Below are 17,887 nucleotides of genomic sequence, written 5' to 3'. Positions count from 1 at the left end.
ACTTTTTTATGAATGTATTTTATTTCATTTCATTCAAGGATACTAAAATAACAAAAAAATTTAAAATCCTCTACTTCTATCAACAATTCAAATTTGTGCTCTACTTCATATTTTAAATATTTCTGGTTTGTCATTTTTAATTCCAATGTTGGATTACTGTGGTTCGTAGGATTCAGAAATTAATATGTGCTTCAGGAGGCACGTGTCATGTGTTTACACGAACGTCGAATGTATCAAAATAGTTATAAGGATGAAAATGATGCGTCAAATTTCACTTGTTTGGAAATGGAGTAGAGAAGACAAGAAAGAAAGACAGAATACGGGGGAGGAGGCAAACCATAACATAAAAAACAGACCAAAAATACTATTTCACCTTCAACTCAACTTTAATTTCGGTCATAAAAGAGGTAAATTCAAATTTTTTCTATGTAAATCAATAAACATTACAGAATAACAATATAATTCACATTTTTTCTATAAAAATCACAAAACATTAGTAAACCCAATACTAACAAGCTATACATAATCCTTAATACAAATAACCTCAAAATAAAAGTAATACAAACATCTTATACATAATTAATAATAAAAATAACCTAAACCCAAAGAAGGCTTTCCTCATAAATAGTCATGCGGTGATAAATTTCTATAATTTCAATCATCTGATGCTCAACAACCCGATGAATGTTGTTCCACCTAAGTATCATTCCACTGTTGTTGTTTATGTAAACAATACCGTAATCTGTAGAACATACAGGTAACATGTATCCGGAAGCCCAATCACACATATGCAATGTTACAGTATTACTCCAACACTGCTGACCACCATATTGCTTCATTGACCATATTCTTATAACATAAAACGGTAATTCAGCATCGTCAAAAATCCCACAAAATGTTAGGCATTCATCAAGTATAACTAATGAACATAGTTCAACCCTTGACAAATCAACATCACGAGGTAGGCCAACAGCCTCAAATTGACCATCACAAAATTTGTATGCTAATATTTGATATGAGTTAATAGTATAGGACAACACAAGCCAGTGCAGACGTTCAGCAAAATACAAACCAAAGGACCCATTCCGGACAGTATCATCAACTTCAGTATATGATAATTCCATGTTCGTATCAATAGTTAACCACTCATCCTTTGTCAACGAATAACCCTCCACTATGCCAATCCCATCATATTTCTTTTTATATATCTGAATATAAATATACTGACCTATATTTAGAGCATACCCCAGACCATGAAACTTAAGAATATATTCATCCACAAATGGAGTTGACTGAATCGGTGGCCTCTTGTTGAATTTCCTCAAATATCCTGTTGTGGGATTCCAAGCATAAAACTTAAACTCACCTCCAAAAAGAACTTCGACCAACACCAAGCCCCTGCATGCACCAACAGCTTTGATATGGGATCCGAATTCATGACAAAGCAAATCTGTTCTGAATGTTCGCACGATGGCATTATCATTTAGATGTTTGCTGGTATCAACCAAACATATCTGTCGAAGTATTTCATTTATGAATAAAGGCTTCCTTATGCCACCCACGGCTACATAATTTTCTTCTAAAAACTTCCGATTGGACAATAACCTCTGCCAACTCTTACAAACGCATCTGTATTTTGCAATACAATTGGCAGGCAATCAAACAATAATTTGTAATATCAACTCAGATGGCAATGCCGAGAAGTCCATCTCACTCTCAAATCTCTTTGTATAATACTTATCCTGATGCTACAAATGTTCGATTTTAAGGCTCCGGGTTTGTACATATATATGCACCCATTGGATACTGACCGTCATGAATGGGGACTTGTACTGTTGTACATGACTACTTATTTCTTAGCTTGCAACCCTTCCCATAACTGGCGCCGTTGGTTTCTGGGCTGTTTGGTTTCCGGGCCGTTTAGTAAATTACTAAATTACTAAATTACTAAATTACTAAATACTAAATACTAAATACTAAATACTAAATACTAAATACTAAATACTAAATACTAAATACTAAATACTAAATACTAAATACTAAATACTAAATACTAAATACTAAATACTAAATACTAAATACTAAATACTAAATACTAAATACTAAATACTAAATACTAAATACTAAATACTAAATACTAAATACTAAATACTAAATACTAAATACTAAATACTAAATACTAAATACTAAATACTAAATACTAAATACTAATTACTAATTACTTGTTTTTTTGTACATACTAATTTTCACTTACTTATTATCATGTTGTAAATTTCAATTTTCCTTCGTATTTACAATTATAAAATAAACAAAAAAAACAATAATGTCAATTTTAATTTAACTTCAAATTTACAATTATAAAATAAACAAATAAAACAATAATGACACGGCCTGATCAGAAAATCTTGCCCCGACCGAAACCGGAAGTTTTCGAGGTGAGTTTTTCAGTTTGGCAGGTTATTTTCAGTTTTTTCAATTTTACGGGTTGTTACATTTGGTTTATAATGGGTTATCTTGGTCGGGTTCGGGTTAAAATATTTCAACCTGTCGGTATCCATACCCGACCGACCCAAATTTTGCTCACAAACTAGAAACCCTAGCTGCCGCTCCCCAATCAGTTTCTCCTTCTCCAATCAGTTTCTCCTTCTCCAACTCAGCCTCTTCCTTCGCATCGGCGGCAGCCGCAGCATCCAGCTGCTCCCCCTGAATGACACCATAATTGGCAGGGTTATCATGATCATAAGCCTCCTTCCACCTTACCAGCCTCAACGACCTATTAAGCTTGTTCTGAAGAACAAACTTGTCCTTGATTTCAGTGGCGACCTTGATGCGGTTCAGAAGCCCGCCAACGACACGATACTCGGGGCGGAGGCGGAAGTGCTTGTGCTCGAATTTGTCGATTTTGGCCATCCACTTGAAGGCGTCGTCTAGGATTTCGGTGTCGGTGAAGCTCTGGAGGAGGTCCTGGTGGCGCTCGAACTTGCGCTCGAATCCGACTAGACCGACCCGGTTAATCCGAGATTCGACAAACCCGAACCCGATAAACCCGAAACATTATTACAGTCGAAAATGGGTTAAATTTTTTTTTTGGTCAGTTTGGATTGGGTTAAATATTTTTTACCCGAACCCGTCCGAACCCGACCCGTGCTCAGGCCATTGACACCCTTCAAGTTCCCAAAAATTTGCACAACTACCAATCTGTACAAATATAACTCTTTACGCAACCGCAACCTGTACAAACCCTAAACCCTTCAATAGTCCATTCGTTTCATTCACATTGTTGCAACACAGCCTAATCTTCCTCCATCCTTTTTTGACCATGACTTCCACTGCTGCCGTCGTCGGTAATACTAACTCCAACTTTCTCCTTCTACTAAATTCTTTTATGCTAACATTGTTGTATGTCGTTCAACCATGACTCATCTCTTTCTTTATCACAGCACAAACAAGACAACACATATTTCTCTTCAACCAGGAATGCCACATTTCTGAGTTTAAAGCAGAACTTTGGCCTCATAAGGTAAACCCTAAACCGCTTAAACTTTACACAATTTGTTATATAATGTCTGCATGTTAATAATTGTTTTTTGTATTTAGGGACAACTGATTATTCCCAGACGATTTTACCATCATTGGAAGGAAACCATGAAGTTTGACAAATACTTTATCACAGATCCGGGTGGAAACTGTTTTCCCATCAACATTACCAGAAAAGGACAGGTTGGAATAATCACAACGGGATTTCAAAAAATGAATGATTTTTATGGACTGCAACACTTGCATTCTATACTGTTTAAATACAATGGGAGACAATGGTTCGCCATTAGAATCTTCACATCCATGGACGACGAAATTCCTTATACCCCAAACACAGTTGCTGAACAGCAACAACCACAAAGGTTATTTTCATATTCCTGCAGTATTATATATGTTATGAATTATTCCCATTTTATTTCTTATTTCTTATACTTGCAAAAATATTCTGTTATACAGATTGGACAACGATGTCTCATTGGAACCAATATCCATCAAACTTGTCATATTCTAAAGAGGAAGAGGAAAATGGCATCTTCATTTGAGTACTACTTAACATCAACATGCTCAAGGTTCTTCAAACAACAAGGGTTCCTACTGGGAGACAACTTGATTTTAGAGAAGGTTATCACCCCAAACAATTTACTTATTCAAGTCCAAAAGATAAACCATTAACTTTATGTTATTTATTTATTTAACTTCTCTCAAAATGATGAACTAAACCCTATATCAATATGACTATTGAAGTTCAATATTGACGCCTATTTAACTATCATTTATATTGTCTTATGAACATCACTTATATCATTATTAGTGTTTTAAGTTACATTTATACTAATTGTCTTTAAATTGCAATTGTAAACCCCATATTAAAGGAAACCAAAATGCCTAACGTCTTTCGGTATTGCAAACCATTTTCCTAAACATACAATTTACCCTTCCAATTCAACTTTACTATTCATATTCTTATTCATGTTATAACCTCAACTCGTAACCATTTATTACTCATTAACGCTGTAGTCAAACACCGAAAATGTATTACTCTTTAACGAATGAAATTATAAAAACACATGTTTATTACGGTTTTTGTCCTGTTTTCACATTTTGTGTAACAACTGCGAACCCTCCACTGCAGAACCCTCCTCTGCAGATTGCCATCTTACAATTTCAGTCACTTACAAATGTAATAACAAAGTCTCACACTACAATAAATTTTAACTATTATTTATCATGACTTTTATCATAATTATTTAATAATCTAACGTTATTTTACATCATTCACAATCAATTTATGAACGTTATTTCAATCGACATACCAATATGTTTTTCAATCTAAAATCATATTATTTTCTGCCAACTTACCAACTCAAAAATCCTAATAAAACATGACTGTTACTGTTATTCTATATTTCGTCCACTGCGACTACACCACCTAATATATTCAACATAAGCCCATTTGCAATAGCCTAAACATAATAGGCCCACCAACATAACTTGTGCGATAATATAAATTGTATCAACTGCAAATCACAGTACCTCCATTTGCAACTTATCAATGACTTTAATCTGTAACAAATTTCAACCGATTGCCATTTCCCCACCCATATCACAATTTCTGTTAACCACAACGTCAACAAATCATACTGTCAGTATATAATGTATAAACATTTTTCCATCCTTCAACCATTACAAACAAAACGAATTACTTTAGCCTCCTCAATCCACATTATTCCACATGACATGATTATGCCTCGTTTAACAAATAATATGCCACTAACAAATCTAACAACGTTCATATACAATCAAACCACACTAAATAACAAATTCTTCTGCAATACACTTTCATTCTTTTTTGTTTCAAATAATTTGTCAACCATATATTATGAATCACATTCTGTCCAACTTCAAATCTCTCATTCCTCAAATTTCACTCAAAACTCAAACCATATTACACACTACTCAACAATAATATTTTTTTAATGTAATATAACATTATTACGATAGTTAATTATGTAACACAATAATGTACACCTTATTCTACCAACACTTTCTACCACAATTACACAACATACATATATTCTAATATGGTTCAAAATATATTTTTTTTTCATTCACAACCAATCAATCTTAATATTTCCTTATAAAAAATTCAAAACCATTATTGAACTTCAATCCTTCTACAACAAACAAAAACCGCAAAACAACAACTTACCAAAATCGACAGTACACACATAACACACAACTCTCTCGTCACTTGCTTCGTTACTAAATACCACCGATTACAAACAAAACCCACTTTTGCCACACATACGAGATACGACGTACCACAAACACACTTTTAACTTTAACAAAACCGATTCATAAATCAATGTCGCAACCACCTCGCCGGAAAATGCCAATTTAACGGTTCAAAAACTCGGCTGAAAAACCACACTACGATAACCTCAGCCAACAAGGGGAATTTTAGATTTCAAAAACGCCTTTCAAACAACACATTGCCAATCAACTCCTCCGACAACTCCAACTTTATGGTTTCACAAACACTACTCATCTATTCATTCCATTAAACACTAAACTCAATATTCACACAAAAAATTACTTAAATTAAAACACGATTCATCATTCAAACCTGATTCATCATTGAAATTTGCCATCTGTATAGTATGTCAAAAATCAAACACAAAAATTACTAAACAACACAATCAAAGTCCCTAAACCCTACATCACAATTTGAAATTACCAACAAAAACAAACCGAACCATATAAAAAATATTATTCTTCACAACAAGACTATGCAAAAGGTATCTGGAACATAACACTTACATCTATCACCGACTACTGACAGATAACCACTCCGGTCAAATGCGTCGTGGGAAAATACTTTCGTCGGAGATGATGACGCTTTACGGCTGACAAACCAGCTTCCTTCGCCGGACAAAAACGAAAAATGAAACCACAACGACTATACGTGCGCTTTCAAAATGGACAGTCGCAACCAGGTCGACGGAAAACGACAATACACAGCCCTAAGCGGAGACGGAAAATTTAACCTTGTTAGCCTTCCGGAGAAGAACAACGCATTCAGAAATCAGTCGCAACAACCTCGACGGAAAACGGAAATTTTAGGGTTCAATAACGGGGCAGTAAAATTCACAATGCGAAGCCCTCAGCAGAGAAGGCAATTTTACGTTCATAGCCTTGGGTGAAATTACCTTATTGTCCTTTACGAATTGTTCAACTTTCAAGTCTTACCTTTCCAGCTCACAAGGTGACTCACCTCATTAAGACCACATGTCAATCTGTCATTGATTTACAAACAAGGGGCACAAAAACCCCTCCAAACAAAAGGGTACCGGAGCAATAGCCCAAGTTTACGGGTGTATATAAAAATTAATTACACTCACAAACCTTTTTTATTTCACAGAAACATGTGTTTTTTCATCATTTAGTACTACACGCAAGCAGCAAAGTTTGAATCGGGTCATTTCATACACTTATTTTTCATAAAATAAATGCAACTTCAACGATACGGCCCTTACAGTTTTATTTCCACACGGTCCTGCCACCATTTTTGGATCAAATCAAAACTTGTTGATAAAATCATAAATGTGAGTATTGATTTCCTCAGCTACTTCTTGGTTGTTGAAATGAGCTACTCCTTTCTGCACAATCACTTCTTTCAAATTGGGCACATCTTGCTTGAAACCTCCACCATGAATATACTCCTTCGTGCCTGGCGATGTGTATACCATGTCCAACTCACCTGTTATGAATTTTACCGGCACCTTTATTTGCACACCGCTCCATGGTGCTGTCAGCTCCCAATTTCTGCAAATAAATACAATTAATTAATTTAGAGAAACATTAATTTAGAGCAGCTAAAAAACCGGAGAGTGAAGAAATTACGAGTTCAAATTTCTGTAGTAGTTCAAGCCTCCAATGAAGCCAGTTTTCTCATATTTGGAGACATAATAAGCAAGATCATGTTGTGTGAGCCAAGAGGGTAACGCATCAGTCATATCAGGATTGAATCCTGTTCCGTATTCTCCCTTGGGAAATATTGGAGGTCCAGGTTTGCGAGTTGTGAGGATGTTTTTTAGGACATACTCAGTGCCAACTTGAGCCATCTGAGCCTCTATTTCGCCAGGTTTCTGTCACACACAATCAGATCTACCATTGTAACTAGCTGTAGCATAACTAAAAATAATTAATGAAGAAAAAATGATGGAAATATAACCTGAAATCTGCAGACATAGTAGTCATCTCCATGCATAGCACGCATGCCATCTACCGTTCTGACGTTGGCGTCTCGGTGGAGGAGAGGAACACTGAGGCAGACATAGGCCTTCACTTTCTCAGGACGAAACATGCAGAGATACCAGCCGATGACGGCACCCCAGTCATGAGCCACAAGGAACACTTGCTCCACACCCAAAGAGTCAATAAGCGCAACCAAGTCACCCACTATGTGAAAGCAGGTGTAGCTACTGATCGAAGGTGGTGCCTCCGTGTCACCGTAGCCACGCAGATCTGGAGCCACGGCACGGTATCCTAGGGAACTGAGAGCGAGGATCTGGTGGCGCCATGAGTACCAGAGCTCAGGGAAGCCATGCAAGAACAACACCACAGGGCCTTCTCCTTTCTCTGCTACGTGCATTTTGATGCCATTCACTTGCACTCTTCTGTGCACTATGCCTTCCATCTGTGTCTTTCTTCTTCTCTTGGGAAGTGCGGTGTTGGTTTAATACGGTGGTTCTCCTCAAAGTTCAAACCAGAACACCAATGATTATCATTCAATTAATACGAGCCATCAATTTATATGATACTTTTGGGGGATGACAAGAAACTTAACTACGCGCCAGCCTGTCGCTTGTTGCCCGTCTCTACAAAAAAATGGAATTTTGGTCCTCATCTCCAATCCTCTCTCAATTTAATTTTATAAAAATTATTTAAAAAATTACATTAATTATATTATAAAATTAATTTATATTATTATAATATTATTACAAAATTAATATGGTTTCTTAAATATTAAATAATATTGTAATAATTTTAATTAATTTTATAATATTATAATTAATGTAATTTTTTAAATAATTTTTATAAGATTAAAATTTAAATTATGTTTATTATTATTACACAAGCCACTCCGTTACCATGGACAGCGACGTTGCAACCCTGAGGCGGCTGATCGACCAAGTCGAACAGATGCGACAACAGCACGACGCTGACCTCCAGAACATACGTGCCCAGCACGAGAATGACCTCGCAGCATTGCGAACCGCTAATGAAGCAGACCTCGCAGCGTTACGCGCCGAGAATGAGCGCATCCGCGCCCAGCTCCCTCGACATCACTCCAATCAACCTCCGCACGATAGTGACGATCATGAGAAGGAGACACATTCAGCCTCCCAATCCAGAGCGACGACTAAGGCACCGACTTCACGACCCGCCACGCATCAGTCTCATGCATCAACACACAGAACAGGGCAGGGTACCAGCAGGGCCCCCACCCACGTCTCCGAGGGGCAAGAACCCTTCCGCCGTCATCCCTTTGTGGATGGCATCATGGAGACCCTACTACCCCGCGGGTGGAAACCCCTCCACCTTGACCGCTACGACGGCACCACGGACCCTGACGAGCATATAGATTCGTACACAACTCAGGTAAACCTTTACACTAACAGCGACACTATATTGTGTAGGGTTTTTCCGACCTCACTCAAGGGACTCGCGCTTCATTGGTACACCCAACTACCAGCCGGATCCATCGACAGTTTTGCCACCCTGGTGCGGCGATTTATGGCACAATACGCCACCAGCCGACCTCACCACACAACCTCGGCCGCCTTGGCCAATCTCAGGCAGAACGACGACGAGCCCCTGCGGGCCTTTATGGAGCGCTTCTCCAACATCTCAGTTCGGATCCGAAATCTCAACCCGGAGGTCGCCCTGCATGCCATGCTCATGGCACTGAAACCCGGATCATTCGTCGACAGCCTATGCCGCGATGCCCCCCGCGACATGGACGAACTGCGCGCCCGCGCCGCCGGCTACATTCAGATGGAGGAGCACTCGGCTTTCCGCGACCAAGTTCACGGGAAAGGCCCCGCGAAACCAGAACAGGGCCATAAAGATAAGGTGAAAGTCAATAATGACAGCCAGTTCAAGAAGTCGGCCAGAGCGAACAAAGGCGGGAGGTATGACTTCTACACTCCCCTGAACGCCCCAAGAGTCCACATCCTGGAGGAGGCCAGTAACAACAACCTACAAGCCCTCCCACCACCCGGCCACACACTCAACAGCGCCGACAAGTCCAAGCACTACCGGTACCACAGGAACTATGGCCACACCACGGACGAATGCCGCACGCTCCGGTACCGCATCGAAGAACTTATCCAGGCGGGCCACCTTGGCCACTACGTCCAGCGATAGCCAGGTCCCCGAGGTGGCTCTGGAGGCCGGGGACGCGGGAGAGGTCGCAGGTCAGGAGCTCGCACAGACTTACCCACAGGGTCCCAGTGTAGACCCCTAAAATTGTCCGGGTCGGAAATAAAAGCTTGAAGATTCTCGAAGACTGAAGGATAATCAGCCAGAAGGACTCCTGGAAAGCCCTAGGAGGGTTCTCTGTAGGTCTAGAGGTCTTAGAATAGCTCAAAATAAAGAAGTGGAGGGAAAAAGCCCAATACGGCCGTACTGAACTCAATACGGCCGTATTGAAGCTTCAATACGGCCATACTGAAGTCAGTACGACCGTATTGACACTTCAATACGACCGCTGCGAACTCAATACGGGCGTATTGAAATTTCTGACTTTCAATACGACCGTATTGAACCCCAATACGACCGTATTGAAGTTCAAAAATTTCAATACGGCCGTATTGGCCCTGTAGGCCGTACTGCGCCTATTCCCTATAAATATGACGTCAATTGGACGTCATTCCACACTTTTTTACTCAGTTTTGACTCCCTCCTTGAGTATTTTGGGGTTTTTGAGCAGTGTTCTGCCCTAGAAAACTCTCTGGGAGTCGATCCGACAAAGTTCTTGAGCCCCGAGCCATTTTGCTTGAGGATCGAACCTAGTCGAGGGGAAATCTTTTGGATTCCCTTAGTTAAAATTTTGTTCTAGGAGAGCGAGGAGCGGGCTTGTAGAGCGTGGGAACGCCAAAACGCTTCCCAGTTCTTCGCAATATAAAAGCACGCTTCAAGAGGTTTCCCTTCAATCCTTCCTTTTACTGCTTTCTGTGTGCATACATAAACTGTCATCATGTAGATAGTCAATTTATAATTGTTTAGAATAAATAGGGGTAATTTAGTAATTTTATACTGTTCTTTTAAAAATAATCTGTCATAGGGAACCCGAAAGGGGCGCCGTGGGGTGCTAACACCTTCCCCACGCGTAACCGACTCCCTTACCCAACTCTGGTTGTAGTGGCCAAAGTTGATTTTTAAATCAATTGCCTTATCCCTTTTTCCAATGTTTTGAGTAAAACATTGGTGGCGACTCCACGAACCCTCCTTTTATGAAAACCACTAATCCATGGAGGGTCCCGCTTGGGATTAATATGGATTAGTGAGCCTTTTAATAAAATTGCTCGTTTGACGAGGTCTCAGTTTGAGAATAAGTCATTCTAGCAATCCACTATTTTTAAACAAATAAACGAGTCCAACCATCCTTCGCGAATGCCGAGAGCCCGTTTCGGGCCGGTGGCGACAGATGGCGACTCCACTGGGGAAGCCTCGAGAGTCAGTCCCATTTAGTGACAGATTATTTTTAACAAATAATAGTTAAAATTACTTCATTACCCCTCACTTGTATGATAACATGTTTATCTATTTGGCTTTAATAACTGTTGTATTTTTAAATTTACGCAATTGTTTGAAATAAAAATTGTACACAAACCTTTGCACACAACAGTTCCCTCTATACCCGGGGGCATGAGTGATTAACCATAGGGAGTGGATGTTAGTACGGCCGGTTGTCGAATGGGTCTATAGGTGCCCGTAGACCGTTGTCGGAAAACATCACTCAAGGTGATAACCATGAACTTGAGTCCGACGGTGCGTTGGAACTTTCCATCGACCTACGACGAGAGGAATTGGGTCCCTATAATGGGGGCACCTTGGGGGCCTTGGACTGGTGAGAACAGTTAGAACCTACCTTGAATATGCACCATTTCTGCAGGAGACCCCTACCTCGTGATTCGCTCGTGACTGTTCGCGGATGAGTGAATTGTTTGTGTAAAATGCTTATGTGCAATTGTTTGTGCATTAATAACCTCGTGATAAGGTCTAAAAATAATCCCCATGCATAAAAAACCATGACATGAGAGGAAAGACCATGTGTGGAAATATAATAAAAGTGAGGAGCATGTACATCATTACCAATAAGACATCATGCGTCCTCATGAAAACATACATTTTAGGATCACCAATACCTCTTGACATGAGTGAAAGAGACCCATGACTATAGAGATTCTCCGTTGGGGAGAAATCATAGATAAAGAAGGGTGGTAAACTTCCGTCTTAAAAAGGCAGCGCCTTAAAGATGGAGGTTTATCAAGCTCATGTTAAAGAGTGTATTCATTCCATAAAATAAACTAACTAAACATTCATTTTAGAAAGTGGCTGGTCATCTCTCTGTCCTTACGCGCGCACGGAAAATCAAGAAAATGGAAGCATTGGAGGAGCAAAACAAAAAGCTCACAACCGAGCTTTCACAGCTTAAGGAGCAGATGGCGCAAATGATGGAGCTCATGCGTCATCACAACATCCATGATTCTCATCATAGTGATCATGGGTCCCATCATGAGGGAGAGGAGGAAGAGCATGAAAAAGATCCTCCAAACGCCGTACCCCTTGGGGCAGGAATTATAATAAAAGAGCCCGAGGTCTCAAAGGAACAATTCCATGCCCTCGAGGATCGGCTAAGGGCTATGGAGGGGCATGACTTTGACATTAAGGATGCCGCCGACATGTGTTTAGTGAGGGACATTCAATTCCCTCCTAAATTTAAAGTGCCAGATTTCCCAAAGTACGTGGGATCGACTTGCCCTAAAAGTCATCTCACCATGTACTGTCGCAAGATGGCTGCATATGCCACAAATGAAAAGCTCTTGATCCACTGTTTCCAAGAGAGCTTAGCTGAAACCGCGCTCAACTGGTATATGCAGCTAGACGGAAATCTAGTACGTACATGGAGGCAGTTGGCCGACGCCTTTCTCAAGCGCTACAAATACAACATCGACCTAACACCCGATAGGTCTGATCTTCAAGCCTTGAGTAAAAAGAACGATGAATCCTTCAAGGCGTACGCCCAACGTTGGAGGGAGTTGGCGGCACAGATAGAGCCCCCGCTGTCGGATAAGGAGACGGTGTCCTTATTCATCAACTCGTTGACTGGTCCCTATTACGATAAAATGATAGGGAACACAACGACACTCTTCTCGGACATCATCACCATAGGAGAAAGGGTGGAACAAGGACTCAAAAGTGGGAAGCTGGCTAAGCCTTCCCAATCATATGAAGCTAAGAAGGCCTTCGGGAAGAAGAAAGAAGGAGGAGTCAACGCTGTAACCATTGCTCCGTCTTCTTCCGCTTCGAAGTCAGGAAAATCGCAAAACAACGCTGTGAAGAAGTTTGATAGACTTCCGACCACTTATAGCGATCTCCTGCCGAAGCTAGTGGAGGCACGTCTTATAGCTTACATTCCACCAAAGAAGGTGAATCCACCCTACCCCGATTGGTACAATCCACAAGACAAATGTCTATACCACTCGGGGGCACAAGGGCATTCAACGGAGAACTGCCGAGCTCTCAAGTATAAGGTCCAAGACCTTATCGACGCTGGGTGGGTCACTTTCGATTCGACGGCGCCCGACGTGAGCAAGAATCCTCTACCGCAGCAGGAGTAGAGAGAAGGGCAAGCCATGATAGGGCCCCTCCACATTTTTTCTTTTAGGGACTCATGATCAGTACCCGAGATCATGAGGGCCTTTTCATGTAAATAAAGGGTTTTGTATAGTTTTACACTCATATATCAATAAAAAGGCATTTTTCACACATTATTCTCGCATTTTTGTTCTATTCTCTCTCTCTCATTTATATTAATAAACTCTAAACCTAAACAGAACCAATAAATAATTATGTCTGTGATTGCTCGCTCTGACCGGGATCCGAAAGCCGAGGGTGAATGGGTTGAGTTGGACAGTGATGAGGAGACCATCTCTCCGGATCTGCAAAGACTGCTAGATCAAGAAGCTCGTCTACTCCAACCGAATCAAGAAGAATTGGAGACCGTGAATTTGGGGCAGGGTCAAGAGTTGAAAGAGGTCAACATTGGGATCCGTATCAGTGATGGAATAAAAACGCAATTAATTCAATTATTGAGGGAATACAAGGACGTATTTGCATGGTCGTACCATGATATGCCCGGGTTGGACTCCAACATTGTCGAACACAAGTTGCCCTTAAAAGAGGGGTTTCGACCTATTAAGCAAAAGCTTCGACGAATCAAGCCCGAGTGGTCGTTAAAGATTAAGGAGGAGGTAGAAAAACAATTGGACGCGGGATTCTTGGTTGTATCCCAGTATCCCGAATGGCTGGCTAACATTGTGCCAGTCGTCAAAAAGAATGGGAAGGTTAGAGTGTGTGTTGATTATAGGGATTTGAATCGTGCCAGCCCAAAGGACGATTTTCCCTTGCCACATATTGATACACTCGTGGATCACACCGCCACAAACACACTCTATTCCTTCATGGATGGATACTCGGGGTATAATCAAATCAAGATGAATATAGAAGACCGCGAGAAAACTTCTTTCATTACACCCTGGGGAACTTTCTGCTACAGGGTGATGCCCTTTGGACTTAAAAATGCGGGTGCCACCTACCAACGAGCGATGGTGACTCTATTCCACGATATGATCCACAAAGAAATAGAAGTATACGTGGATGACATGATCGCAAAGTCAAAAGACGAAATGGACCACATCCAATATTTGAGAAAATTATTCAATCGGCTTCGTAAGTATCAGCTTAAGCTAAACCCGGCTAAGTGTACTTTCGGAGTTCGGTCGAGTAAGCTTCTTGGGTTCATCGTCAGTGAAAAAGGCATAGAGGTGGACCCCGATAAAGTAAAGGCAATAATGGAAATGCCTCCTCCTAAAACTGAGAAAGAAATTAGAGGATTCCTCGGCAGGGTGAACTACGTCGCAAGGTTCATCGCACAGTTGACTGACACGTGCAAACCGATATTCAAGCTGTTGCGCAAGAATCATTCCGAAACTTGGGATGAGAATTGTCAACGAGCTTTTGACAAGGTCAAACAGTGCTTGGCCAATCCACCAGTATTGGTGCCACCTGTCGAGGGAAGGCCATTAATCCTCTATCTGACAGTGCTTGATGAGTCCATGGGAGCCGTGCTAGGGCAACAGGACGAAACTGGAAAGAAAGAACGAGCCATCTACTACCTGAGCAAAAAGTTCCTTGATTATGAAACCCGCTACACGCCATTAGAAAAGACTTGTTGTGCGTTAGCGTGGGCAACACAAAGGCTCAGGCAGTACATGATAAGGCATACTACTTGGTTGGTCTCCAAAATGGACCCAATTAAGTACGTGTTCGACAAGCCAATAATCACTGGGAAGATCGCCCGATGGCAAGTACAATTATCAGAATTCGACATCATACATGTCACACAAAAAGCCATCAAAGGCAGTACCCTAGCTGATTATCTAGCACATGGGCCGACCAATGATTATCAATCCCTTCAGGATGATTTCCCCGATGAACATGTAATGAGTATACAACATGAAGATCCTAAGGACGATGTGTGGACCATGTATTTTGATGGAGCCTCCAACATGCTTGGACAGGGGATCGGGACAGTGTTAATCTCCCCACAAGGAAAGCATATCCCTCTAACAGCAAGACTCAATTTCGACTGTACAAATAATATGGCCGAATACGAGGCTTGCGCGTTAGGAATCCAAGCGGCTATCAATAATGGTATCCTCAAACTCAAAGTATTTGGAGATTCGGCTTTAGTCATCCATCAGCTACGAGGAGACTGGGAAGTCCGAAATCCTAAACTGATACCATATGTTGAGCATATCAAAGATTTGACACAATTCTTCCAAAGTGTCATCTTTGAATACATTCCAAGGGAGGAGAATCAGTTCGCTGACGCCCTTGCTACACTATCATCGATGTTCGCCTTGGATAAGGAACATGAAATGCCCATCATCAATATCCGGCGGCACGATAAGCAAGCGTTTTGCCTACTGATAGATGAAACTGTTGACGATCATCCATGGTTCCATGACATCAAACAATATCTGTCAAAAGGGGAATATCCTGATATGGCCAGCGATAATGATAAAAAGCACATCCGAAGAAGGGCCATGGGATTTCTGTTGATTGGAGAAACCCTCTACAAAAGGAATTATGACTCGGTCTTGTTGAGATGTATAGACCAAGTCGAAGCTCAAAATATAATCAAAGAAATACATGAGGGGGTTTTTGGTACCCATATTCCCGGGCCTGCAATGGCTAAGAAAATCCTCAGAGCAGGATATTATTGGTCGACCATTGAAAAGGATTGTTACCAATACGCCCGGAAATGCCACAAGTGTCAAGCATATGCCGACAATATTCATGTCCCACCAACGCCACTCAATGTTCTGGCTTCACCATGGCCATTTGCAATGTGGGGCATGGATGTTATTGGACCCATCGAGCCAAAGGCATCCAATGGACATAGGTTCATCCTTGTGGCCATTGACTATTTCACCAAATGGGTAGAAGCGGCATCGTATGCTCATGTGACCCGAAAGGTGGTAACATCCTTCATCAGAAAGAATATCATATGCAGATACGGTATTCCCGATAAAATCATCACTGATAATGGATCCAATTTGAACAATAAGATGGTGGAAGAGCTGTGCAAAGAGTTCAAAATTCAGCACCATAACTCTTCCCCATATCGACCAAAGATGAATGGGGCAGTCGAGGCAGCCAATAAGAATATCAAGAAGATAGTACAAAAGATGGTTGTCTCATTCAAAGACTGGCATGAGATGCTACCCTTCGCTCTCCATGGTTATAGGACTTCAGTACGTACATCCACAGGAGCTACTCCATTCTCCCTTGTTTATGGAATGGAGGCAGTTCTGCCAGTTGAAGTCGAAATACCTTCTCTGAGAGTAATCATGGAAGCAAAACTTTCCGAGGCGGAATGGGTTCAAAGTCGATACAACCAATTGAACCTTATCGAAGAAAAACGACTGAACGCCATATGCCATGGTCAAGCCTACCAAAGGAAGATCAAAAAGGCTTTCGACAAAAAAGTCCATCCTCGAATCTACCATGAGGGAGAGCTGGTGATGAAGAAATTGCTACCAGCTCAAAAGGACAAAATCGGAAAGTGGGCCCCAAATTACGAAGGACCATACGTGGTGAAGCGAGCCTTCTCCGGAGGAGCATTGATTCTCACAGACATGGACGGAGAAGAACTTCGATACCCAGTCAACGCTGACGTGGTAAAGAAGTATTATGCTTGAAGACGTTGCTTGCATCAGCCCGTTAGGATGAAAACCCAAAAAGGGCATCCTAGGCAAAAGTTAGGGCAAAACAAAAAGCCCGCCAGTACAAGGGTACTAGGCAAAACAAAGGCAAAATTATCCCCGCTAGGACACGTCCTAGGCAAAAATTAGGGGCAAAAGAATAAGATGCAAAAAGTAAAGCAAGCAACGATCACTTGAACCGAAAACCGAAAGGCGGTTCAAGTGATAATCTTCTAGAAGCAAGCGTCTTGCAGTATCTACACTCCTGGCTCAGGCATCTCACCCAAAACGATTAGGGGAACGAGAAAAGCGACAATTACAGATATAATTGTTTAAGCCAAAAATGTATAGCCTACCTTGGCCAGCCATTCTTTAGAAATTCCCTTTGTAAATCTTTCTGTGTAAACATTTGTGAATATTAATAAAATATCCATTTGTTTCTTTTCTTTCTTGACCTTGTGATTATGCCTTTAAAATTGATGTTTCTAAAAATTGTACGAAACTCTTAATAATCGGTCAATAAAAGAAAATTGGAGGGGTTCCTGTAAAATCCATAATCTCCTGCGTAAAGGCTCACAAAAATACTCCCTCGCGTCAATGACAGAAAGTCCTCCAAGAAGAGGAGGATAGGGAGAGCCACTCACTTCTCTAAATAAATGAACAAAAATAAAAATTGTATTGCATTTGTGCATCACACACATTAGTTGCACATTCAAAGACCTTATCATGAGGCAACTGCATAAAATAGAAAAATAGAAAATTGCTTGTGTATGACAGCAGCAAGCAAA

General features: G+C 40.9%; 2 protein-coding genes across 2 annotated transcripts; both read right to left on the bottom strand.

The window, feature by feature from the left end:
- Positions 1–596: 596 nt before the first annotated feature.
- LOC109796429 (uncharacterized) lies at positions 597–2,910 on the bottom strand. The gene is made up of 2 exons (XM_020356105.2): positions 2,585–2,910; positions 597–1,629 (listed from the first exon to the last, which is right to left on the bottom strand). The coding sequence occupies exons 1-2, from the start codon at positions 2,908–2,910 to the stop codon at positions 597–599; spliced, it is 1,359 nt and encodes a 452-aa protein (XP_020211694.2).
- A 4,008-nt stretch (positions 2,911–6,918) lies between these two features.
- Positions 6,919–8,349, bottom strand: LOC109796920 (epoxide hydrolase 1). The gene is made up of 3 exons (XM_020356780.3): positions 7,772–8,349; positions 7,441–7,685; positions 6,919–7,362 (listed from the first exon to the last, which is right to left on the bottom strand). Exons 1-3 carry the CDS (start codon positions 8,234–8,236, stop codon positions 7,116–7,118), a joined length of 957 nt encoding a protein of 318 aa, XP_020212369.1. The 5' UTR covers positions 8,237–8,349; the 3' UTR covers positions 6,919–7,115.
- Positions 8,350–17,887: the final 9,538 nt, after the last annotated feature.

Source organism: Cajanus cajan, chromosome 6, assembly GCF_000230855.2.
Source record: "Cajanus cajan strain Asha chromosome 6, NIPB_CcT2T_4, whole genome shotgun sequence".
Lineage (NCBI taxonomy): Eukaryota > Viridiplantae > Streptophyta > Magnoliopsida > Fabales > Fabaceae > Cajanus > Cajanus cajan.
Note: the sequence above shows the minus strand (reverse complement) of the source record. Positions and strands in the feature narration are given on the sequence as shown.